A 27,206-nucleotide genomic window follows, 5' to 3' on the forward strand; every position below is an offset into this window, starting at 1 on the left:
TTAGTGACCAACACAACATCGTGTGAGAAAATATTTTCCATTTATCAATATATTTATTCTTTTACAAAATGCTAGAAGAAATGACAATGGCAGTTAGACTCAATAATTTATTATAGAAGAGTTAAGAGTTCATGAGAGACTGAGGGAGTAGTGATGATATTACTTAATTTAAAATAATATTAAATAAAAAAAATAGACCAACAGAGTTAAGTTTTTAGAGGGGACCGTTAAATGTATAGGTGTAATTTTAATTGAGGTGGTAAAATATTATTGGTTGGGACAGGGAGTGGGACAGGAACCACAGGTAATTTGGCTCCCTTTTTTTATGCTTCAACATTGTCGACTTATTTCATTCCTATTTTTATAAACGATATATTTTACGTATCTTATTAATTCTACTATTTGAATTATTTGAATAATATATTATTTTGTAATGGACTCTGGTCTGATTTACTTATTATTAAAAAAAATTATTTTTCTCTCAAAATAAAATTATATAAATTTTATAATATACTTATCTAATATTTACGAAAAGAAAATAGAAAAAAAAATATATAAGGTTTTTAATATTATTATTTCGAAATGTACATAAGTTGTCCTATGAAAAACAAACTCGTTAGTTGTAACTACAAAAACTAGTCAATTCTCTTCACTAGCTCTCCAGCTACACTTGGAAAATAATCGAATGGACTATTTTATCCTTCTCTTTCTTACCTTTGCTATCCTACTTGGCACCTCCTTGTTCCTCCACGTCATTCGAATACCCACGTGGCTCACTAACAAGTCGACGTGGCAGACAGGAAGGGACCCACCTTCACCGCCATGCATTCCCGTAATCGGCCATCTTCACCTCCTAACGGACATGCCACACCACTCCTTCGCACGACTCGCCGATCGACTCGGCCCAGTCTTCCTCCTCCGACTCGGCCGAGTTCCCACTCTGATCATCTCCTCCGCCCGACTCGCCGGACTCATCCTCAAAACTCACGACCACGTCTTCGCCAGCCGACCCCAGCTAGTGGCCGCTCAGTACCTCTCCTTCGGCTGCTCAGACGTCACCTTCTCCCGCTACGGGCCCTACTGGCGCCAAGCACGAAAGATATGCGTCACCGAGTTGCTAAGCCCCAAGCGAGTCAACTCGTTCGGAATCGTCCGAGTCGAGGAGATGAACCGTATGCTGAGTCACATCACGAATCGGTGTTTGTCGTCGGAGGTGGTTGACTTAAGCAAGGTGTTGTTTACCTTAGCGAATGATATTCTGTGCCGAGTGGCTTTTGGGAGGAGGTTTCTTGGGGATGAAGTTGGGTCGGTCGGCGAAGGGCAGAAGCGTCATTTGGTGAGGGTTTTGGCGGAGACGCAGGAGTTGCTTGGTGGGTTTTGCATTGGGGATTTTTACCCGGAGTGGAAATGGGTCAACTCGTTGAGTGGGTTCAAAAGGAGAGTGGAGAAGAACTTGGATGATCTGAGAGCGGTTTGCGATGAAATAATAGAAGATCATTCGTTAGCGGTGAAAACGACGTCGTCATTGGATAGCAGAGAAGATTTCGTTGACGTGCTTCTTCGGGTGCAGCAGCGAGATGACTTGGAGGTTCCCATTACAGATGACAATCTTAAAGCTCTTGTTCTGGTAAAACAAGTTACTGAGTTAAGCCATGTTTGGTTTTTTTGAATGACTAATTTAACTTGAGAATTTGAAAGAGCTTGTACTACAGGACATGTTTGTAGCTGGAACAGATACAACATCAGCCACTTTAGAATGGACAATGACAGAGCTAGTTAGGCATCCAAAAGTGTTGAAGAAAGCACAACAAGAAGTTCGAAAAATCGCTTCAGCTGCCGGAAAAGTTGACGAGAGCCAACTCCAGTATCTTCATTACATGAAAGCTGTTGTTAAGGAGACAATGCGGCTGCACCCCCCAGTCCCTCTACTTGTTCCTCGAGAATCCATGGCGGATTGTACTTTGGATGGCTATGACATACCTGCGAAAACTCGGGTTTTGATCAACTCCTATGCTATAGGAAGGGACCCTAAATCATGGGAAAATCCCCTGGAGTTTAATCCTGAGAGATTTGAGGGTTATAACATGGATGTTAAAGGTACAGATTTCAAGTTTCTACCATTTGGGGGAGGAAGAAGAGGGTGCCCTGGATATAACTTTGGCTTGGCAACAGTTGAGCTTGGACTAGCTCTGCTGTTGTGTCATTTTGATTGGAGATTGCCTGAGGGTGTTGGTGCTGATGATGTAGACCTTGAGGAGATTTTTGGGCTCGCTACAAGAAAGAAGACTCCTCTTATTGTAGTCCCAACTGTGAAAAAGGATTATGAATGGAAGCGTAGTGATGCATTTGTGTCAAAGTGAGTGATAATAAGTACTGATGCGAAGTCCTTTCTGCCTATGTAAGACCCTTGCTTCTCTACTGTTGTTTGTTACTTAAGAGTTGCCATTTGTTTCTATATTTGCTACTGTTGTCGTTGGAGGCATTAGTGAGTAGTGTTCTAAATAGTTTGTTAATAAGTTCATGCTAAGTTTGGACCTTATATTGTAATCGTTTCTCTGCTACTGAACTTTGAATGAGAATTCTCTATGAAGCTTGGTTTAAGCGTAAGGAAAAACTTCAAATGATATTCCCTTCTTCCAAAGGATGTACTCTACTCAATTCCAGGAGTTTAAAATGTTACAAAAATAATATACAAGCCCGGAACTTGTTAAAATCTGTATATTGACATCAGTGAAAAATAACATGAAACTTTGTAAATGAGCAGAAGATGTATGAACAAAACTGAGGAAGAGACTTGTGCACGAACTTTCCGAGCAGCGTTGTATGTACTACAGAAGATCTCTATCTCCCTTAATCAGTGGCCACTGTGAATCAAGCAATTGGGTGCTTTAACTTCAGCTTTTAACCCTGGTAGATGAACCAACAAACCATTTTAGCTAAGAGAGTTGAAATCAATATGAGACTTTCAAATGTTAAAAGGTGATGGAGGTAGCTTAGGTTTGGATTACCAGACAAAGAAAACAAAACCTCTTAACTTCAACAACTAAAGCTTCTTGGAAAGGAGATAAATTAGTTCAGAGAATGTTACATATGTAACTCACTTTTCCTTTTCTTGAATGTTTTGCTGGGACTCCTCAGTTGGGGCATTTAACGAGGAAATCTTCCCAAAAGAGTCCTTTGCATCACCAAAAAAATCTTTCACCTTGTCTACTACTGTCTTGAGCTTATCTGCTGTTGGAAGCTAAGTTCAGGAGCAAATAAAAAGATGTTAAATGGGAAAGATCAGAAGCTCAAGAGATAAAAGAATTACATATTTGCAACTTAATAATTTAATTTATACCTCAATAACATCTGAGGTAGAAAGTGCAGCTTTTATATTCCCATTTTCCTGTAAGTTCAGAGCAACAGAAACTCAACTAATCCCATATTTGAAATAAATCACAATGAGTACATGACAGAATATCTCAGAGAAAAGGAATAATCTTTTCATGGAAAGTAGAGAATTTAAGATCATTACGACAATTTTGTATCCATATCTGAAATTCTTAGCTGACCGCAGCACTTTAAACTGCTTAAGTGCTGATTTCTGTATCTCCTTCTCATCCTATTTAGATAATAACAAGCTATTAGTAAGGCTTATCATGACAAAAAATAGTGTTTGTTATTTAAAAATTGAATCACAGCAATGAAATGTACAGAAGAGAATATGATCATCAGCAATATTTCTGGCCTAAAATTAGTTTAAGATTGTATTGTAGCTCATGATCTTCAAAGTACTTCTCCTAATGAGTGATATATCAGCACATGTAAGAGAAATATAGTTGACAAAATCATAACAAGCACAGAAACTTACACGGTAGATAACTGCAGCAAGATTTCTAGCCAATGTGTCTTTGTATATGTATTTTCCCAGAAAATTATCTTTGGCTGCAACCATGATTTTAGCAGTGGTACCTCCTGTTACTACACTAAGCGGGTACCAGAAACCAACCTGAACAAATATAAATCATTATATCTACAGTATCAATTATATTATTGTAGATGACCCAATTGAAAACTACTGTTCAATATTATGATCATATAGCAATTATTTAAATTTAGTGCTTAGAAAGCTATAAAGAAGATTTTTTCTTTTTAAACTGCAGAAACCCACCAACAAGTTCAACTAAAAAGCTTAAAAAGATTAAACTTTTGAGTTCAAAAAAAGAAAGACATGAGAATTATAGAAACGAACCTCGGCCATACGTATGAAGATAACAAAACGTGGGTTTCCATCGTCTTCAATCTTAGGCATGGGAGGAGGTCTCTGAAACTGGCGTTCTTGCATTCCTTTCTTGCCCTTTGCTTGAACCACAAGTGTTTGATGGCGTTGCTGCTGCCTCAGTTCGGGGTGTTGCTTTAGACTCGTCCGGTTGGAAGAGACGAGGGAGTGCCTAACCAACCCATCATCAAGGGTCCTGAAGTTTGACAATGGAAGCCGGAGAACGGCGTTCAGGGACATTTTTGGCTGACTTTTCCTTAGTTTTTTGATTGTTCGCCGAGTGAGTCCCCTTCTCTATATTGTCCGAGACTCTTATCCACACAGTCGGAGTGGTTTAAAGCAGTACATGGAGTCGAAATCCCCACCATACACGTGGCTTATTGCATATTTATATATATATAAAAAATTATATATATTATATGTGTCGTTCTGATGTGCATTGTGTCGTTTTATTAACTTGTCGTTTTGTAGAAATATATCCATTTTCTTATCTCCACAATATGTTTTTGTCCACAATACATTAGAGAAATCCTCACGCTACGACCTACCACCAGGTGTCATAAGTATTCAGTGAATAACTATTATAAAATATTACTAATAAATTTGGACACCATTAAATTTGATATCTTTAAAGCATCTTTAATAGTAACATAATTTAAAAATGTTAAAAATTTACACATTATTTAAAAATATAATATTTTATTTTATCTTTATTTTATATTATTTTTAGCACTTTTACTATTAAAAATACTCCAATACATAATATTCTTTTAAAATATTATAAATATAATATTACACGTTATTATTTAATATATATTTTAATTTTTAGCTACAATAACTTTTTAGTTTCAATTTATTATTAAAAATACTCAATGTTACAACATAACATCCATTCAAATTTCTAGAATGACATTCTTTTCTCTCCAATAGTATAACATATCAATATTTTACTACATAATATGTCCACCTCACCAAGCATTCTCTAAAGTTTTACCATTAGAGATGCTCTTATACTCACTCTGCAAGCTATTTTTTAGTGTGTTATTAAGATGCGTGGGGGATTGCATCTCAAAATTAATTGAGAAAAAAGAAGTACCTCATAAATTTTATATCTTCTATCATCTTTTCTAATACAATTATTAACTGTTAAAATATTAGTTAGTTTGTTTTCATTCTCTAGCTGTTTTTTAGTTGTAACAGTTAACTGTTTTAGTTAACTAACTTTCTAGTATGTTTTCCATGTAATCTCCTCTCTATAAATAAAGGTCTTTTCTCTTTCAGTTTGTAATTTTTATAGACTGATGAGATTGTTGCATTCAACATACTCTATTACAGTTTATATTAATAAGTTCTTACATGGTATCAAAAAGCCATTGACAAAAGTCATCTATGGATCCTCCAAGCATTGAAAATCCACCGCACACCACTACTTCAGCTCGCGAGCAACCACCTCAACTTGTTCCTCAGCCACCTTCGATTGTTCAACAACAATCACAGAATCCGTTTCAAAACTCTCTCAGTTCTTCGCTTGTTGTCAAACTTGATCAATCGAACTTATTGGCCTAGAAATCTCAAGTGATTCCAAAAGTAATTGGACACAGTCTAGACAATATCTTACTCACCAGAGTTGCTCCACCGGCTCAACTCGTCAACGACGATGTCAATCAAGAATTTGTCACCTGGAAAGAAAGGACTCTCTCACTCAGGTGGCTCCGTTCATCAATGTTTGAAACTGTTTTGGGATCTTTGGTTCAGTACAACACGTCTTACATGGCATGGAAAGCATTGAAGCAATGATTTGCATCTCAATCGAAGGCCAGGATCCTGCAAATCAAATCTTAACTTTCCACGATTCAGAAAGGTAATCTTTCTATCACCGATTACTATGACAAAGTTAAGACTCTTGATGATTCTTTATCCACAGCAAGACATCCTATGGATGAGAGCGATTTGATCATGCATCTTCTCAACGACCTTGGACTAGAGTATGACCCTGTTGTTGCTCATATGACGAGTCTTGTTGATGATCTCTCCTTTGAATCCATTCAATCATTACTTTTAACCCATGAAAGTCGTTTAGAATGACATTATACTGTCAGTAATACCTCCTCAAAGTTGATGGCTAACATCTCCACAAGCTCTTCAAGATCTGGTCCTGGCTCGTACTCGCCTTCAAGATCATCTGGCTATAATGGTCGTGGTTATGGTCAAGGACAAATCTCTCGATCTTCTGTAGGTACTCTAGCCGTGGAGCACTCGCTTTAAAACTTTTGTGCCAAGTCTGTTTCACGAGTGGCCACACAGCAGTAGTGTGCCACTATTAATTTGATAAATCATTTGTTACCCCCAAAATTGGAAAATCACATGCTTTCTTGACAGGTATTGATGAGGAAGTAGCATCCCCATACAACTCCGGCCCAAATGATCACATAATTTGCTAATGATCTAGACTGGTATGCTGATACTAGTGCTAACAAACATGTAGCAACATGAATGGAGCATCTTGATTTCAAAATGCCTTACCATGGCAATGAGTCTCTTGCAGTAGGTGATGGCAAGAAACTCCATATTACTCACATTGGTAATCTTTCTTTATCCTCCACTTTTACTCATGTTCAATTAAATTCTGTCATCAAAGTTCTAAAATTAACAAAAAATCTTGTTAGTGTGTCTCAACTTACTAAAGATAATTAAGTTTTCTTACAATTTCACTCTACTTGCTGTTTTGTCGAGGACAAGATAATAGGGAGAGTCTTGCTCAAAGGGAGGGTTAAAAATGAGCTCTATGTGTTGACCAAATCAATTGCCCCACCTGCTCCAGTTCAACTTGAGTGTCACCTAGCAACTAAGGATTCTAGTTCATGTTGTTCTCCTGCTTATAATTCTGATTGTAATAATGAGACTATTTCAACAGTCTCTTCCATCATGTAATAATGAGATTGTTTCAATAATCTTTTCATCATGTAACAATCATGTCATTAATAAAAATTTCCTTGTTTTCAATCCTTCAGAATCCTTAAATGAGGTTTTTCATGCTAATTTTAATCAAGATATCAATATTTGGTATTCGAAACTAGGACACACTGCCCCTAATATTCTTGCAGAAGTTCTAAACAAACTTAATTTTAAAGGCTCACTTAAGAAACTAAGATTCTGTGATGCCTGCAAGTTAGGAAAAATACACAAACTACCCTATCCTTTGTCTAGCAGTAGAGCATCTATGCCTTTGGAATCGGTTCATACAGATGTGTGGGGACCTTCTCATGTTCCTTCCAAGGAGGAATTTAGGTACCACATACATTCTGTTGATGACTTTAGTCAATTTACATAGATTTTTCCCATGACAGTTAAGTCCCAAGCCTTCCCCACATTTCTACAGTTTAAGAAACTTGTTGAAAAACAGTTCAATTTTTCCATTAAAAAGTTCAATCTGATTGGGGGGGGGGGGTGAGTACAAAACCTTTTCCACTTTCCTTGCTGCTAATGGAATTCAGTTTCAGCATTCTTGTCCACATGATCATGAGCAAAATGGTAGAGCTGAATGAAAGCACAAACATATAAATGAAACGGGCATGACATTGCTAGCTCAATCTAGTCTGGATCTCTCCTACTGGTGGTATGCCTTCCAACATGCAACTTATATTATTAACAGGCTTCCATCACCAGTGATTGATTACTACACACCATATCAATGCTTGTTTCATAAACAACCAGACTATGACTTTGTTAAAATATTTAGTTGTGCATGCTTCCCATATCTCAGACCATATAACTCTAACAAGATGTCAATGTAGTCTAAAAAATACATCTTTGTTGGCTATTCAATGCAATACAAAGGCTATTTGTGTGAAAATTTATCTGGAAGAGTTTACATTACAAGAAATGTTCAGTTCAATGAAGAAGATTTTCTCGCACTTGGTGAGAATTCCACTACTCAGTTACAATCTTCCTCTAACAACTCATTATGTTCTACTTGTTTCCTTACACCACCTATAATACAACAAACTAATGCACTTTTTTCACCTGTTGTTGAGGAACTAATTATTAGAGCATTGCATACACTAATATCTGTGGTGGATGATCCAAATTCAGCATCAACTAGCACCAAGAATCTCAATCCCGCACTTGACCACTCCATTGCTCCATCTTAAAATCTTCCTGCATCTACATCTCAAGTGCCTGCAGCCAATCCCTCTTCCACTCCTCAATTTGAACAACCTCAGCCTTTACCTACTCCACCATCACCACCTCAACGTGCTCAATCCAATCAAACACAACCCCAACCTACTCTTGATATGCCTTCTCCTCCCCCACTACTTCCCACTACCACTAAACCACATATAACAAACCAACATCATATGAAAACTAAATTTAAAGGTGGAATCCACAAACCAAAAGCCTACACAACTACTTATCACCCTCTTCCTGAATCACTTCTACCTACTGAACTAAAATCTCTTAAGTAGGCACTTGCTGACCCCAAATGGAATGCATCAATGAGCATGGAAAATGAAGCTTTACTCAAAAATAACATATGAACTTTGGTTCCATGTCACCCAAGCATGCATATAGTTGGTAACAAATGTGTTCACAAGGTGAAACTCAAAGCTGATGGTATCATTGATAGGTGCAAATTAAGGGTTGTAGCCAAAGGATATCATCAAACATCAGGGATCAATTACTCTGAAACATTTAGCTCTATTGTGAAACCAACAACTGTTCGAATTATTCTCACTTTAGTTGTTTCTTACAGCTAGCAAGTTACACAACTTGATGTCTCAAAGGCCTTTCTCAATGAAAATCTTTAATGTAGTAACCACCTGGGTTTGAGGATCTAACAAAGCCAAATCATGTGTGTAAACTACACAAAGCAATCTATGGGCTGAAGCAAGCACCAAGAGCTCAGAATGATAAACTCAAAAACGCCCTAATCAGTAAAGGCTTTAAGGTACCTCAAATTGATAACTCCCTGTTTGTCTATGGAGATGGTCCAAATTTAGTCATTCTACTTGTTTATGTAGATGACATACTTGTGGCAGGTCCTAACAAAAGCCTAATCTCCCAACGAATCTCTGTTCTCAACAAAGAATTTTCTCTCAAAGATTTGGAGCTCTTCATTATTTCCTTGGGGTTGAAATAATAAGAAACTCAACTGGTATGTACTTATCACAGCCTAAGTACATTTTAGACTTACTTGTCAAGGTTCGTATGGAAGGAGTAAAGCCTAGTCCAAGTCCTACAAGCTCTGCTCATGTTTTGTCTTTAACCAATGGTGAATCCTTCTCAGATCCAACCCTATACAGAAGTACATTGGGAGCCTTGTAATACCTAACACTTAATAGACCTGATGTTGCCTTTATTGTCAATAAACTAAGTTAGTTTATTCATGCACCAACAATTGTGCATTGGGAGGCTTGCAAATGGCTGTTTAAATACTTGAAAAAGACAATTCATGAGGAATTACACATCAAACTGTGCCTCAGACTTTGAATTCATGGGTAATTTGATGTTTATTGGGCTAGCTGCCCTGATGATAGGAGAGCAACTGGGGGGCATGCCATATTCCTTGGAGGAAATCTCATTTCCTGGTCTGTCAAAAAGCAGCATGTTGTTGCTCGAAGCAGCACATAAAGTGAGTTTCGTTCTTTGGCCAATACAACAGCTGAAATAAAGTGGTTGTTATCAATACTATCTGAACACAAAGTGTCTTTGCCAGCTATACCAATAATTTGGGTGGACAATCAAGGACCTGTCTCTCTTGCAGCGAACCCTGTTTTTCGTGCTCACTCGAAACACATAGAGATAGATCTCTATTTTGTTCGAGATCAATTGCTTGCAGGAGAGTTGGAGGTTTGATATGTTCCCTCCATTGACCAAACTACAGATATACTTACAAGGGCTTTGTCCAAAGATCAATTCAACTATTTGAAATCCAAATTGAGTGTAATATGCTCTTTCATTTGAGGGGGATAATATAAATAATGTCTCTTATAGTATTAATTAGTTTGCTTTTATTCTCTAACTGTTTTTTAACTATAACAGTTAACTGTTTTAGTTAACTAACTTTTTACTTGTTCTTTATGTAATCTCCTCTCTATAAATAAAAAATTTCTCTCTTTTAGTCTATAACTTTTTTATAGATTGATGAGATTGTTGTATTCAATATACTCTGCTACAATTTATATTGATAAGTTCTTAAATTTTTACACCTAAACAATGTTACTCTTTTGTAATTTATGCACATAAAGTATATATCAAAACATATTATTCATTAATGTATTATAATTTTTAAATAGGAGTCATCTTTATCAGATATAATTAGCTCTCCTTACTCTTTTGTAGAAATGTCCATTTTCTTATCTATATCTCTATTCTTTACATGTAATTTGACATGAGTACAAATCATTATTAAAAATTAAAAAAAAAAAAAATTAAAAAATTTATGTCCCATTACCATCACACAACGCAGTCGCATACCCCACGCATCGATGTTTGACATTGTTGTCGTTTTCTCTCTTTAATGCCGTTTCATGTTCAGTGTCGCTTTTCTTATCCACAATTATTATAGTTATTAGTTTGACTATTATTGATCAATATCAACGAAATCCCAGCAAATTTATTATTAAAGATAAGAGTGAGGGGTTAGAACTTAGAATGTAGTCGTTGTCGCTTTGGATTTGTAAGGGACAAATGATTTTATCTGGAGTAGATGAGATTCTTTTTATTTCAGAATATTATTTGCAAGAATGTATACAAATACATTATTTATATATATAGATGTGAGCCGAAATTAATGTTAATTTGTATATATGATTATAATATCTCATAAAAGGAAGAAAATGAAAGAATATATAGGCTGGATGTTGATTTACAAAGGGTCCTATTCATAGACAAGAACCCCAAGCTATACACGATAGAATGTCAAAAAAAAAAAAACTCCCTAATAAAAACCTCACCAAATTGAAGGAACATGCTATATTCACAAAAATGTCCTTTCCTAATGCTGAATCTCCGCAAACATGCTTCTTCAATCCTGTGAATTTCTCTCGTTTCCAATAAAATAATAATAATAATAAGAAGAAGAAAAATCAATAAGAAAACTCATGGCCTCTAAGTGAGATATACTTTTTGATCCAAATAGCAATATCATCAGCACAAGCCATGGCCTGAGGTGTGTGGAGGAGCACTTCAAGAGTGGCAAAATCATGCACAGCGTCCTTGTACTCAAGTACTGGTGCATCCACGTTAGCTCTCCGCAGTTCCTCTGAGTAAGCAGTGGCGCGATCACGCATCAAGTCGTGCTCGGCGACCACTGTGAGCGTTGGGGTCATGTGTTTCAGATTCAACTCTCTCCTGGAAACTAGGGGGTTGGCTGCAGGGTGGTCAAGGTTGAACTCTTTCTTGGGTAAAAACAGCTTCCAGGCCATAGAGCACATAGCCTTGTCGTACAAATAAGAATTTGAAAATTTGATTTCGGACATTGTGGGAACATTTCCAGTGAAGAAAGGGTACATTAGGACTTGTGCTACAACCTTAATGGGATCCAAAAGCTTCCCAGTCATGACGGCTTTTCGAGCTACGTAGTCTGCTATGTTCGCACCAGAACTCACCCCAAGTAGTACACATCTGTCATAATTGATAACAAGAGTGTTACATATCACACAAACTAGAGCAAAACTACTGCTAAAACTAGAAGCATTACACTAAATAGGGACAATAAATGAGTAGGCCAAACCAAACACCTGGTTAGTTTCCATTCGAAAAGGAATGAGTTTGATCTAAGCAAGCTCTTAAAATAAGGAATGAGTTTGATCTAAGCAAGCTCTTAAAATCCTGATTCTAAATCAATGCTTTACAATCGACATGTTTCTGTGAGAAGTATAGGATCAAAACATTTTAAAAAATTCAGGTTAAACACAAACCCTGATTTGCATTTACACACAAAGCAATGTAATTTGCTTAAAATAAATAAACAAGCAAACTAGAAATGAAGACCAAATGTCAAAAAATTGGTAGAAGATTTTCATAAGAAGCTAAAAATACAATCCATACATTTGTGCTTTTACAAGTCCGTACATATTCATAGGCTAAAGGTTATCTACAATTTTTATGACAATCTTGTGTAGTAGTAATTCGCTAATCTAAGGTTCTGAGAATCCAAACTTTAAACCATGTTCTACAATTGATTATGGTGGTAGTTCGACATTATGTGGATAAAAATGTAAATTTTCCAACGATTTCTAAAAAAGAACAAATATTTATCTCTATTTCTAGCACATTGAGGGTATGCTTCAACATATATGAGCAAACTTAAAAGCAAAAATCAAAGGTAACAAAGTATCAGTATTAAGACATTTTCATGAATGAGTTTAGGAAGATATACCTCGATGGATCACCGTGAGCAGCCAACCAAGGCTCCGCCATGGCCTCCCCAAAGCTATCAAAAATTCGACGATTAGCACGGACGTGTCTCACATTACGAAGAGAAGCCAAGTTCGCCTGCTTCCCAAGCCAATTCAAAACCTTAATCCCATCCTCAAAGGCCGCAGGAAACCGACTCTCCGGCGCTAGCCTATAACCCACGGCCACAACAATCACATCACAAAGCTTAGCCATCCGCCGACAAAAGGTGTCATTCTCCGGCGACGCGTTGCTCCCACTGACGAACCCCCCACCGTGAAATTGCAACATCACCGGGAGTTTCCGGCACCGAGACAACGACTGAGGAGGAGAATAACCACCGTAAGCAACACCATCATCACAGCTGCTGCTGCGACTCTTATCTGAAGAATCAGAAACCCCTAAGACGGAATCGGGGAGGAAGATTCGAATAGAAAGAGAAGATAAGGGATCGACATGGATGTCTTTACTAGCGACGCCGTTTTGGAAAGAAGGGTTAGCCTGAACAATGGGGTCTCCGGGTCTGGAGATGATTCCAAATGGGTCGGAATTGGATCCGGATCCGGAGCCTTCGAGTTGAGAAGATGATAATTTGTGAAGTAGTTGCTTGAGGCAGAGCTTGTAATACAAGCTGTAGATCTTGACGGTGAGAGTGGGCATGGCTGGTTTGATCGAGGAGATCAAAACAGTTTTTTTTCTAGGGTTTCGAATTGAATTGGAGCGGTGGAGAAGAGGAATGAGAAGAATGACTGGTTCAATTCAATTTAGGATTTGGGAAAAGACGGCGTCAGGTAGAGACGGTGGTCTCATCAGTTGGAGTTATTGGGAAGCTTCGATCCAAAAAATGTTCCGGTGCTTCGCTGTCTAGCGGTTCAACTATGGACTTTCAATTGGTATGAGCGTGCTGCCACGTCACATCATACTGAATGTTTTACCATACCGTACCAACTACAGCTGCTGCGTCTGTCTTTTGTCGTTGCTGACCTGGCATTGCATCTCTCACGTGCACCACATGCTTTTGTTGTTACTATTGCTAATTAAAATAGGATTTCTATCATTTTTTTTTTTTAATGAAAGAGGACAATAACAAAGTATATAAACGGATGGATAGTCTCTAACCAATAATAAGTTTCATCCACCCCTAACGCAAACTTAGCCAAGTCATGGGCAGCCATATTAGCTGTACGCTTGACGTGAAAAATAGTTATATTAAGGAAAAACGACAAAAGACAAGAAACATTAACAATCAGATCATGAATAGTAGAAATTGAATTGAAGGGAGCTTTCAATGCATTAACAACTATAAGTACATCAGTCTCAATGTGTGAAACCGGTAGATCGTGTTGTAATGTCCAATAATTAAGGCTATAGAAAAGTGTTTTTGCCTCCATTTTATGGGAAGAAAAATTCCCAATTGCTGGCATTGAAAGAGCAGCCTTAACACATCGATTTGAGTCACGAATTAAAGCACCAACTCCAAGCACATTGTTATTGACATCCACAGCGGCGTCGACATTTAATTTAAAACCATCACCAAGCGGCGGCTTCCATGGAGCTGGGGCAGGGACAACTTGGGGAGGGGGCTGCGTTTAGGCTTGAGAAGCTTCAGGATGGTATTTTGTGGTAGCAACAAGAAAATTTTGGCAGTAGGTGTAGGCATATGAGGCTAAATCTCTTGCTGGTTTTGGTCTTTGTCCATGCACAACTTTGTTCCTTTCACTCCAAATCGACCAAAGCATACAAAATATTTGTTCCATTTCAGATTTGGAATGAATTGAATGAAGATGCAGCAAGTAATCACCTCTTTTAATTAAAGAACAAGCATGCTAGTCAAAGGTAAGCTTTGAGTATGTCCAAACCTTCTTGGCATATTTACAAGTGAAGAGTGCATGGCCAATGATTTCCCAAGCTTGACGACATACTGAGCATGTCGAATCGGTGATAATTTTTCTCTTCACAAGAGAAGTAGCCACTTGTAAAGCATCATTTATAACTCTCCATGTGAAAATTTTAACTTTCGGAGGAAGTTGTAGAGCCCATAAAAAATTTGTTGGAATTATTTTACCGGGATCTTAGATCTACTCACAAGTATGTTGATTAACACCTTAAATATGAACTTCTAAAACAATTATAAGTAAACACATATAAAGTATGAGAAACCTTACATTGGGTGCAGCGGAATAATATGTCTCCTTCCACTCAGATCTCTAACCCTTGTATCCTTTCTGTCGCAGAGTATTATCAAAATCTGAGCCCGAATGTCCTTCTTGTTGAATTGGTTTCTTCACGATCTTCCACACTATGATTGAGGTACTACTTGCTGTGTGTGGGCACTACTCTATCACTAAGAGGTTTCGAAACAATTAAAGAAGAAGGAGGAAAGAGAGTAGCAGCTAGGTTTAGTGAGATGGCTCAAGTTTTTCTCTGAAAGGAATAAGATGCATTGTTACTTTTCCTGAAGCCATCACTATCTATTTATAGTATGCCACATAGGGTTAGGTTTGAATTATTTGACATTAAAATAATGAAAATATTAAATGATAATCCCTACATAAGTGGCCGGCCATGGCTTGTGGATATGGGCCCCACTTTTGTAAGTTTTCTGTTTTATCACTTCTGCATCTCATTTTCTCAAAAACGCCAATTTTCAAATTCAACCATTTAAATGTCAATTTTAACTATTTAATAACTATAATTAATTATTAAATAATATTGTCATTTAATATATTTATTAATTAGACCAACCAAAGTACCTTAATTAACAAATATACCCTAGAAACTCTTTCTTTACAGTTTCGCCCTTGCTTAGTGAAAAATTCACAAATAGACATAGTCTAATTTGAGAATTATAATTGATTAATCAAAACTAATTAAAAGAGTCTTACTAGTAGTATTGTCTCAACTAGTGTGGGGACCATGGGTCTATATATCTGAGCTTCCAATAAGCAGATCAAGAATTTACATCTTAAATTCACTCACTTATTAATTCTTCATTGAATCCACGCATAGAACTTAGAATTGCACTCTCAGTATATAGAATGCTCTATATGTTCCACCATATAGACACATCATTAGTTATCCATTGTTATAATCCTAATTTGATCAATGATCCTCTATATGAATGATCTACACTGTAAAGGGATTAAATTACCATAACACCCTACAATGTATTTTATCCTTAAAACACTTAACCCCGTATAAATGATATTTCAGCTAAGTGAAATGAGTACTCCACCATTTATTTTCGTTTGGTTAAGCTCGAAGAAAATCATCTTTTACTTTCTATTTGCCAGATGGAAGCTATAGATTCCATATTTATGTTAGCACTCCCACTCAATTGCACTACCGTGTTCCCAAAATGTACGTATCACCCTGACCCAAAAGTAGGCTTAACTAACAAATCAAAGAACACGAATATAACTCTTGAGATTGAACCTAATCATATCAAGATTAAGATCATTTGATCTAGGATCAACTAGGTGATATTGAATTGAATAGATATTACGGTAAGTTTAATAAATCTATGTCAAAGTTCAATATCTGTCCCTTCCGATGCATACTCCATGCATCCAACCCAAGCTTTACTTTAACCAATGCTCTAGAAAGAACGTAGTATTTCTCCAAATGCAAGTAAACTCTGTTGTAGATTGTCATATCAGTAAAACCCCAGTGTTCTGATAAATATAGGAATCTTTAATCATATAGTCATGTTTACTTTCCACTGTGCTGACAACACAATAAACAGGATCAAGTATGTGAAAAGGGTTTGGATGAATTTATAAATCAAATAGACAAATAATTGATAAGGTGAACCAAAACATACACAAATGAATGAAAAATACTTCTGTTTCTTTATTGATATTGAATAATATGGATTACATTGAAATGGAGTTTTATTTAGGGCATAAAACCCAACAAAATTCCACCAAGAAGATGCCGAAGTTGAGCTTGAGGAGTTCTCAGTTTCATCAAGCGATCTGGCCAAATGATATCCCGATTGGACTGTGTAAATGTCGGTGTGTTGGTGATGCCATATTAGCCTATGATCGGAGCTGAAGTAACTAAGTGGAACTGTGAGAATTCGTTCCACATCGAGAGGTGAAAAAAACTGCTGAAGCAGAGGCATATTCCATTGGCGGTCTGGTGTGATTAAATTCGCAACAGTACCATTTAGAGGCCTTGTGTAACGAAAAGGCAGGAATGAGCTATGACCTGGGAGCCAAGGATCAGTACCGCTTAGAATAGATCTCCCTTCGCCAACCTTCCAACGCAGACCAGATTTGAGAAGGTCTTTACCCCAGTGAATAGCTTGCCAAGTTAAGGAAGGGGAGTGACCGATATGAGCTTCTAATACTGAATTATGTGGGTAGTATCTGCTTTTGAGAAGCTGTCCAAGTAAAGAGTCCGATTTTTCAATAAGGCACCAAGCTTGTTTTGCAAGTAGAGCTTGGTTAAAGTGTACAAAAGATCGGAAACCCATGCCACCATCACACTTTTTTTTTTGCAAAGTAAATTCCAATTGCGCCAATGTATCTTAGTGCCATTCTCATTCATACCCCACCAAAAGTTAGCCATCATAGATTCAAGTTGTTTATAGAAGTACACCGGTAAACGGAAGCAACTCATAGCATAGGTAGGAATAGATTAGACAACCGCTTTGAGAAGCACTTCCCGACCACCCACTGAAAAAATGTTTTCATTCCAATTGTGCATTAGTTTCCAAATCCTTTCCTTGATGTGACTGAAAAGTTCCTTTTTGTCCTTTCTCGAATAAGATGACAAATTAAGATATTTTTCATGACATTCGCTAATGGGCATGTTGAGATGCCTGTGAAAAAATATTTGGGCAGCCAAAGTAGTGTTAGGGGAAAAGGACATTACAGATTTGTCTGAATTAAGAACCTGCCCTGAAGCGCGATGATAAAGATCCAGAACCCGTTTAATGGCGAGACAAGAGCTTTCATTAGCCTGACAAAAGAGGAGGCTATCGTCTGCAAACAGTAGGTGAGAGATAGGGGTAGCACGCCTAGTGAGTTTGAACCCATTGAGATTGCCAATGTCTTGTTCATGCTGTAGGAGTCGTGACAAGCCTTCAGAACATATCAAAAACAGGTACGGAGATAAAGGACATCCTTGCCTTAGTCCTCTAGATGGAGTTAAAGCACCCATAACCTCACCATTGATGAGAAAGGAGAAGCTATTAGTGGTTAAGCATCTCATAATCAGCGATGTCCATTGAGAACAAAAACCCATTTTCTTCATAACTTCTTCAATGAATCTCCATTCTACTCAATCAAAAGCCTTGCTCATATCTAGCTTGAAAGATGCAATACAGTTGCGGCTCGAGGTCTTGTTTTTGATGGCATGAATCAATTCAAAGGCCACCAAGATATTGTCCGTGATTAAACGGTTGGGTAAGAAGGCGCTTTGCGTTGCGGAGATCACTTTTGGAAGAACATGCTTGAATCTTGCCACAAGAATTTTAGTAACAAGTTTGGAAATAACATTACATAGGCTGATTGGTCTGAATTCTTGCATTCTTTATGCCTTCTTAACCTTCGGGAGAAGAGTGATGATTGTTCGGTTCAAGCTTGTTGGGTCAGCTCCATCATTCAAAACACTTAATACAACTTTAGAAACAAGATCCCCCATAATAGACCAATAATGCTGATAAAACATGGCTGACATACCATCTACTCCAGGGCTTTTATCTGCTGCCATGGTCTTCAAAGCAGCTTCAACCTCGGCTGTAGTAAAAATTCTTGTGAGGCTGTCATTACTTCAATTATAACAAGTGTTGGAATGCATTGAAGTGTGGTGGAAAGGGCAGAGTCATCAATGTCTGTGGCCATAAACATTTCAGCAAAATAACTTTGCACAACCTGAGAAATATCATCCTTCAAATGCACTTTTTGACCGCTATTATCAAAGAGATATTTTATTTGGTTATTTGATCTACGAGCTGATGCTTTGGCGTGGAAAAATTTAGTGTTACGGTCACCATTTGTCATCCAATCTACGCGAGAACGCTGCTGCCAATATACCTCTTCTTGTTCAAGTAAGTCATCAAGAATTGCTTCGACTTGCTGCAATTCAGCTAAGTTGCTGCTGGTGCGGTTAGTTAAGTTGTTGAGATTGGTGACTTTGTCTTGGCAAGCATTGATCTTCTTCGTCATCTTTCCATATTTTCGGATATGCCATGATTGTAGAGATTCAGAACATGAATTAATACTACCAAAGACAGCAGTGATAGGATCAGCAGATGGCATAATATTCCAATTGGAGCGGATAACTTCTTGACTTTCAGGATCGGAGAGCCACAACTTTTCAAAACGAAATCTGCTTCTTCGTTTTGTCTCGGTGGCTTTTGCTGATTGTGAGTTGAAGACAGCCAAAATAGCCTGGTGATCCGATTGGTAGTAGTCCAAATGATGTACAATTGGAGTAGAGAAGTTGTTTTCCCAATGGCTGTTAACAAAACACCAGTCTAAACGCTCCTTAATAGTAGCAGCAGCTGAGCAGTTCTTAACCCAAGTGAATGGATATCCTTCATACGGTGCAACATGGAAGCAACATTTATCAAAAACTTGTCGAAAGTCAACCATTTGAGTCTCATTTCTCAGATTACCACCTGACTTATTGGAGTTAGAGAGGATTTCATTGAAGTCTCTAATAGCCAACCAAGGAGAAAGGGGATCAACATCTGCTAATCGCTTAAGCAAAGTCCAAGAACTTGATCGATTAGCAATATTTGGAGCACCGTAGAACCCTATGAAATGGAACCTTGGATCATCTTCGTATTTTATGTAGCAATCAAAGAAGCAGGAGTCAAAATTAAGCAAGGTAACATCCACATTAGTTTTCCAAAGAAGCATCAAACCACCACTTAGTCCAACACGAGGAGCTTCAATTCCATTACTGTAGTTTAAAGATTGGCGAACACGCGTTATTGAGTTTACACAAAGTTTTGTTTCCATGAGGAACAAAACATGGGGCGATTGCTGTTGAACAAGCAACCGTAGGTGTCGGAACACACTCGGACTCCCCAAGTCCCGTGCATTCCAGCTGAGGATTTTCATGATGAATTGCGGGGTTGCGTAGCAACCACCGCACTTGAGTCATTGGAGATGGTAGAATCTTGGCCATCAGAAACTAACATGTCAGAACCGTCTTCGTCTGACAAAGTCAAAGGGGCTGTACCTCAGCATCTTTTTAGAAATTTTCTCATTGAAGCTGAATCATCAGGCCTTTTTGGATGTGAATGTGGGGGCTGGTTTTCCTTGTCAGTTTGAACAATAGGTGGAGTGTATGTGTATTGGGTTGAATATGGGTTGCTGACATAGGAAGATTTAAAATGGGAAAATGTTTGATTGGGAGGTGCAAGTGGGGGTAGGTAGCAAAGACGTTGGAGAGGCCAGTATCAGGTGTGAAAATGTGTGAGAGATCAATGGTAGTGGTGTTGTGGTTGTGATCTTTTACTGGGTTGGATGGAGAAATGTGGTTCATGGTGGCTGCAGTAGAATATGGTGGCAAGGTTGTATTTAGGTAGTGTTGATTGATGTTGGAAAAACCAGAAGTAGCAACAGTAAAGTCAATTTGGGGGGAGTGATTGGCATGGGAAGAAGGTGTGTTTGAAGTGTTGAAGGGCAGTGAAGGAGCAGGCCTAGTGAGTTTGGATCTATGTCTTATAAAATTTTATTTTTGACTATGTTTTCTAATTGTGCTGTAAATACTTGTGTCTTGTGTTATATTAGCACCTAAACTACTAGTGTGTTCTGTTAATTAGTTTAGCTAGTTTTTAAAAGGTAGTTAATTCATTATCTTGATTCGATTGTGTATTGTAATCTTGATTCCTTCTCATATAAATAAATAAAGAACTCTTCAATTAGGTGTGCACTTACATAGAATTGAGAGGGACAGTTGCTATATATGTATTTAGTTAGATATATTTATAATAAAAGATAATATGTATAGACATAATATTAGTTTTTTTGTAATAATTAGGTTAGATTGTATTTATAACAGAGATCAAAGTTCAAATACTATCAAGAGTATTTTTTTTTTCTTTTTAAGTTTACTTTTGCTCCTACTTTACAAAAAAAAAAATTACGCTATTCTCACTTTAAATCCTGGGTCTACCACTGTCTTTAATAGTGAATTAAGCTTTTTACTAAACTGATTCTCTATTGGCTTTTATTTTCAAGATTTAGTTGTGTATTGGAATCTTACTCCCTTTGATATAAATCAAAAGAACTCTCTAATAGTAAAGTAAGCTTTTTTTTTTCTCAGCTGATTGTCTATTAACTTCTCTCTCAGATTATGCTTTGCATTCTTTAATTATCTACATAGTATCAGAAATTCTTGACTAAAGCCCATATCATCTTCTACCTTTGATCTTGTTACTGCTACTGCAACAATGGCGAATGCCCCCTACTCCTATTGTCCCTACTCATGCTCCATGGAATCCTTCTCTCATTTGCTAACTTTGTTACTTACAATCAAATTGGATCGCCTGAACTTTCTTGCCTGGAAGTTAGGTGGTTCCTACGGTCATTAGTCATGACCTTGATGAAATCATGTGTACTAGTGTTCCACCTTCCCAAAACTTGGTCACGGGTGCACCTAATCCTGAGTACCAACAATGGTGCTGCAAAGATCAGCTCCTGATCCTTGGTTGCGATCATCGATGTCCGAAGGTCTTCTTGCTTCAGTTGCCAACTACACCCCTCCTTCATTGTTTGGTGTGCTTTTAAACAAAAGTCCTCATCTCAAACTAAGGCTCGTCGCCTACAATTGAAGGGCTAGTTTTCTTTCAAAAAGGAAGTCTCTCAATCTCTGAATACATCGACAAAGCTCAATCGATATCTGATGCTTTGAATGTGGTTGGATCTCCGGTGAGTGATCAAGACATTGTTTTACAACTTCTTAATTTTCTTGGACCAGAATATGCTTTGACTGTGGTTGGATCTCTGGTGAGTGATCAAAACATTGTTTTACAACTTCTTAATGGTCTTGGACCAGAATTCGACTCTGTAGTCTCCAACATCACTTCTTCAAGAAGTGACGAAGTACAAGCATTACTTCTCTCCCATGAGAATCACCTAGAACATCATCACACTATGACAAATTTGTCTGTCAAAATGCTAGCCAATCTTGCATTCAGTACTGGAAGAACTAGAGGTGTTCGATCTTTTGCCAATAATTGTTCTGGTCCAGCTAAATCCTCACAATAGCCGATTGGTTGTGGTAGGGGTTTCCCTCATTTTAAACAATCAAGAATTGTGTTTTAGGTTTATATGAGGACGGTCACACGACTACTGATTGTCATTACTGATTTGAAAAAACGAGGACTAATCCTAAACTAGGCCCTCCTCCTAATCGTGTATACCTCACATACTTGTAATTCATTTATGATCCACATACATACTCCACCACATTGATTTAGGACTTTGGTGATGACAATTGTTGGTATGCTGACACATGCTACGAATTATGTCACCTTTGACAATGCTCACCTCAATTAATCTGTAGCTTACAATGGCATTGAAACCATATGTTGGGGATGGTAAGAAGCTTCTATTCTCTCATATAGATTCTTCCACTCTCCCAACTTCTCATGATTCTTGTCCTTTTAATTTGAGTTCAATTTTAAAAGTTTCCTCTATTACCAAGTGTTGATGCTCAAAATTATCTCAATAATAAATTTGTATTATGATATTGAATTCCTTACACTAGGATATAATCCAATCGAACTACAATATTCTACTAGTTTACATCATTCTCTATAACCTTCGTTAATTCCTCTCTAAACCCTTATTTCTTTCCCGAGTTAAGAATAATTTAAGGATGTATTCTGATAGAGTTTCGAAAAGATTGGTGTGATGAAGAATCCTTGCCATTTTTAAATGATGGGGCCTCCTATTTATAAGCGGGAATGGTCGTCAAACCTTCTCATTTTACTCGTTCAGATTGGTCCACGCGGACTCATTCTTTTCATATATTCACGCGCTTTCCTGCTTTCTCCAACTTTTTGTGCTTCGTAAACTCTACTTCTAGTTCCCTTCAGCTCTACCTCGCATTCCAAGCTCTGTTTTCTCCTTCCTTGTTTCCTTTCAATGAAATAGTGTGTTTCATATCGTTCCTGTCACATCATTCCATTAACTCCTCTACATTTATTATGGTAGAATTAATTTATTATCCTCAAAATTATTTTTATCCCTTACAATTTTCCCTCAATTTTACAATTTTTGAGCTTGTGAATTTTTCAGTTCAAGCTTAGGTGTTGTGGAACCGATTACTAAAAATAATTCTCATGTGTCATAATGAGTCGTGATTGATTTAATGAAGTAACCATTTTAAATTTTAGGGAAAGTATCAACGACCTTTCTAATTATCTTGATTTTTTTTTATTTCAAATTTAAATTTGTGATATTTATTTAAAGGAAGAATCAAGAATTTAAGTAACTTCTCTGATATTTTCTTGTCTCTGATCTTTTGCTTCATTTCTTCTTTCATCCCCTTCATCTCCTTGCTACGTTTACCCTGATATTCTTAGTTTTCCCTTTCTTCTTTTCGTATTCTGCAACTATTCAAAAATAAATCTAAGGCTATATAGAAAGCTTCTCCCTTGGCTGATCTGAATTTCATGTCTAAATATGAGTCGAATTTCAGCAACATCTGCTCTAAATACCCTATTCCAGAGGGAATTACTTTTACTATGTTAACGAAAGATGAACTAAGCAATAACCTAGAAGAACTCAAAATGTCTAATGGTGAAATCCTAGTCAGCGAGAAGCACATGGAACTCTAGCATTTCCCCATTCCCTTTTGTTGGCTTACATTCTTTTTCTCACCAGAGTCTTGATGATTCAATTAGTTCTCGATTTCGTTCAGACAGTTTTGGGTTTGGTTGCCATAAGTGCTCTCAAGGGTACGACATTCCTTACGTTTGAATTCTTCAATTCCTTCAGCAATACTGTTTGTACTTCTCATTTCATGGCTTGGTATGTTGGTTTTGTTGTACTAAATTAGGTACGCATCAGAATATATTTTTTGATTATTATCTTACCACATCCTCAGGATCACCATATATACATTAAATCTAAAATAAATAGACAAAAAGAAAATTTACCTCTTGAAGCCTATCAAGATATCCTTGTTTCTTTTCGTAAGTTATATCCTCAGATGATAATGAAGAACTCACACCGTAATCTTTCAGATCTTTCACCACACATAAGGAATAGTGTGAACTATTAGAATATGTATTGTATATAATGTTCTTGGTTATTCTCAACACATGGGCAAGAGCTCTGAGAGTGATGAAGATGATGAAGAAAAAGTTTAATCAGATTAATCCTTTTTAGGTTTCATAAATAATAAAATCTAATATATTCTTTATAAAGAATAAATTTATTTATATCATATTATTATTGTAACACAAAATAATGATTTTTTTAATCTACATAATATTTTTGCTAATAATTATAAATAGTCATTTAATTTTTCTTAACAATTATAAACCGTCACTTAAAATGACTTTTTCCAACAGTTATTAATTGTCATTTAAAATGATTTTTTCAACAGTTATAAACTGTCTTTTACGGTTTCATATTTTTATGACACCCACATAGTTAACGGTTTTAGGAATTGTTAGGAAATAATACAAAAGACACTTATAAACTGGTAGAAAAAGCTAATTTTTCAATAGTGCTCATAGTCAAATATTCATATATAATCATAAAATATAATTAATTAGTGCTAATTGTCTTACTAATCCATATTCTAAGTATACGGTCATTACAAATACAATATAGATGATCTCATTAATCTGTGATCTCCTCTCTAAAATAATCGTATAGACTAATACTAGAGAACTCTGTTAGAGCTAAAGAACGATAGAGAAAGAGATAAAACTATATATTGATTAAGCCAAAGGTGTTTTAGAGGTTTATATACAGAAAAACAAAGTAGTTACAAATCAAGAGAAAAATATCTTGACCAACAACCAGTCTAATTACTCTAACAGAAAACTAGCTAACTGAACACTAAGCCTAACAACAACTATGCCAGCTCAGCTGGTTCATTTACCTTAACAGGCCCCCTCAAACTTAGTGTGGTGGAGCACATAACACTAAGTTTGTCTCACAAAAAATGAAATTGAGAATCGGAGATAGGCTTAGTAAGAGAATCAACTAGTTGGTGATTGGCAAGAACATGTTGCACATAAATTTCCTTTTGAATCGCTTTATCTCGGACGAAATAGAGATCAATCTCTACGTGTTTCGTGCGAGCATGACGAGCAAGATTTGTAGCCAACATGATGTGCTGAGAATGTCACACCATGAGAGAAGAAGAGACAAGTGGGAGATACATCTTAGTAAGTAATGACTTGAGCCAACTTATTTCAGACACCACAAAAGAAAGGTTTCAAAACTCTACTTCTATTGATGAACGAGATATTGTATTTTGCTTCTTGGATTTCCAACCAATGAGATTGTCACCCCAGAAGATGCAGTAGCCAGTTGTGGACCATCTGTCATCAGGATCAACATCCTAATCTACATCACAGTAGGCTTCGAGATTCATATGTGGAGCCTTCTTTATGTGTAGGCCATAGTCAAGTGTGCCAGCAAGATATCTGATTATACTTTTGACAGCCACCAAGTGAGATTGTAAAGGACTTTGCATGAATTAACAAATCTTATTGACACTAAATGCTATGTCTGGCCTTGTTATTGTAGCATATTGAAGGGCCCCAACAAGTGATCTGTAAGCAGAGGGATCTTCAACAGGACCACTCCCATAATTTGACAAATGAAGTCCATTGTTTATTGGAGTGCTTTGTGGCTTTGCACCTTGTAGCTCAGCTTTGCAAATGAGGTCTTGAAGGTATTTTTGTTGAGACAAAACAACACCTTTAGTGGTAGGACGAACCTGAATGCCCAAGAAAAAAGATAAGATACCAAGATCTTTTAGTGCAAAGGTGAAGCTGAGAGATGCAATGAGAGATGAGACTTGATCACTGTTGGATCCAATGATTAAGATGTCATCAACATAGACAAGGATATACAGGTAGCTTGAGGCAGTGACTTGAACAAACAATGAATGATTTGATTTGGCTGACTGAAATCCCAAATTGATGAGAGTAGAGGACAATTTTTCAAACCAAGCCTTGGATTCTTGTTTCAATTCACACATGGCTTTGTTAAGTTTGCAAACCTTGTTTGGATGTTCTTCATCAATGAAACTTGGTGATTGAACCATATAAATCTCCTCATGTAAATCTTCATTTAAAAATATATTATTAACATCCAATTGTCTTATTGGCCAATCTTTTATCACTACAAGAGTTAACATAACTCTAATGGTAATATGCTTAACAACATGACTGAATGTTTCATTGAAATCAAAGCCATGTTGCTAATGAAATCCTTTGGCAACTAATCTGGCTTTGTACTGACTAACACTGCCATCTGGATTCTCTTTGATCTTGTAAATCCATTTGAAATCCTATTGGGAGGTAAATCCACCAAAATCGAAGTATTGTTTCTTTTCAAGGCTGTGAATTCACAGCCCATACCAGAGAACCATTTTTTGATGTTTTAATGCAACAATAATAGATTTTAGAGTGAGAGATGCTATCAATACTTTGGGTTTTCGAATTCTTGACTTGGCTCTTGTCTGCATAGGGTGAGTGTTGATTTGGGAGTCATGATATGGTGGCTGTATAGTTTGAACAGGGTCTGGTGTAGCAACATGTATAGTAGAGTTGTGTTATCAGTGGAAATAGTTGCTGAGAAATGCATGTTACTTGGTATACATATGCTCATTTGTATGGACTTGGTTCTTGCGCATCAATTTGGTTTTAATATCTCCATTATTAACAATCACTACAAAAAATCTTACTTTTAGTCACAACAAAATTTGTGATTAAAAGTGAAAAAGTTGTGACTAATTATAAATTATTATTTCTATGTTGTGACTAAAAGGTTTGTGGCAAAAAATATTAGTCACAAAAATTACAATTTGTTGTGACTAAATGTATTTTTAGTCACAATACTTGTTGTGACTAAAACTAAATTAGTGACAACTTGTAACTAAATATTATATTTTAGTCACAAGTAACATTTTGTTGTGACTAAAAGTCACATTTAGTCACAAAAAAATTATGTTGTGACTAAAAAGTTGTCACTAAAGGTAGCAGTTTTTTGTAGTGAATGATTCTACTGTGGCAATTGGTTGGATTAATAAGCTTTACATTAATTTTAGTTTTCAATCTATTTTATTAGATATTTATTCTTTATTAGCTACTGTTGGTGGTGATTCTTGCAGTGTCATTCTGAGATTACCGAATGGTGTTACCCATACACTTAAAACCTCTGTTACTAGTTTAAGAGATTGTGTTTGGATATATACTTGTTCTCGATTTTTGAGTTCTTATGTAACAATAGATTTTTCTTAATAAATTTTGCATTTTTTTCAAAAAAAAAAAAATCATAGTCCTTTACATAATACTAGTATCTTTACAAACTAATTAAAGAAGTCA

The 27,206-nt window shown here is 36.7% G+C and overlaps 3 protein-coding genes across 3 annotated transcripts; 1 reads left to right on the top strand and 2 right to left on the bottom strand.

Annotated features, from left to right (window-relative positions):
- The first annotated feature begins 582 nt into the window (after positions 1 to 582).
- LOC115714384 (tryptamine 5-hydroxylase-like) lies at positions 583 to 2,909 on the top strand. Its single transcript, XM_030643069.2, has 2 exons — positions 583 to 1,627; positions 1,713 to 2,909. The coding sequence occupies exons 1-2, from the start codon at positions 686 to 688 to the stop codon at positions 2,358 to 2,360; spliced, it is 1,590 nt and encodes a 529-aa protein (XP_030498929.2). The 5' UTR covers positions 583 to 685; the 3' UTR covers positions 2,361 to 2,909.
- Positions 2,597 to 4,625, bottom strand: LOC115714385 (protein HHL1, chloroplastic). The gene is made up of 6 exons (XM_030643070.2): positions 4,235 to 4,625; positions 3,854 to 3,991; positions 3,518 to 3,604; positions 3,341 to 3,388; positions 3,102 to 3,241; positions 2,597 to 2,907 (listed from the first exon to the last, which is right to left on the bottom strand). The coding sequence occupies exons 1-6, from the start codon at positions 4,499 to 4,501 to the stop codon at positions 2,895 to 2,897; spliced, it is 693 nt and encodes a 230-aa protein (XP_030498930.2). The 5' UTR covers positions 4,502 to 4,625; the 3' UTR covers positions 2,597 to 2,894.
- A 6,416-nt stretch (positions 4,626 to 11,041) lies between these two features.
- Positions 11,042 to 13,529, bottom strand: LOC115714565 (probable carboxylesterase 11). The gene is made up of 2 exons (XM_030643302.2): positions 12,645 to 13,529; positions 11,042 to 11,887 (listed from the first exon to the last, which is right to left on the bottom strand). The coding sequence occupies exons 1-2, from the start codon at positions 13,319 to 13,321 to the stop codon at positions 11,350 to 11,352; spliced, it is 1,215 nt and encodes a 404-aa protein (XP_030499162.2). The 5' UTR covers positions 13,322 to 13,529; the 3' UTR covers positions 11,042 to 11,349.
- Positions 13,530 to 27,206: the final 13,677 nt, after the last annotated feature.

Source organism: Cannabis sativa, chromosome 4 (genome assembly GCF_029168945.1).
Source record: "Cannabis sativa cultivar Pink pepper isolate KNU-18-1 chromosome 4, ASM2916894v1, whole genome shotgun sequence".
NCBI lineage: Eukaryota > Viridiplantae > Streptophyta > Magnoliopsida > Rosales > Cannabaceae > Cannabis > Cannabis sativa.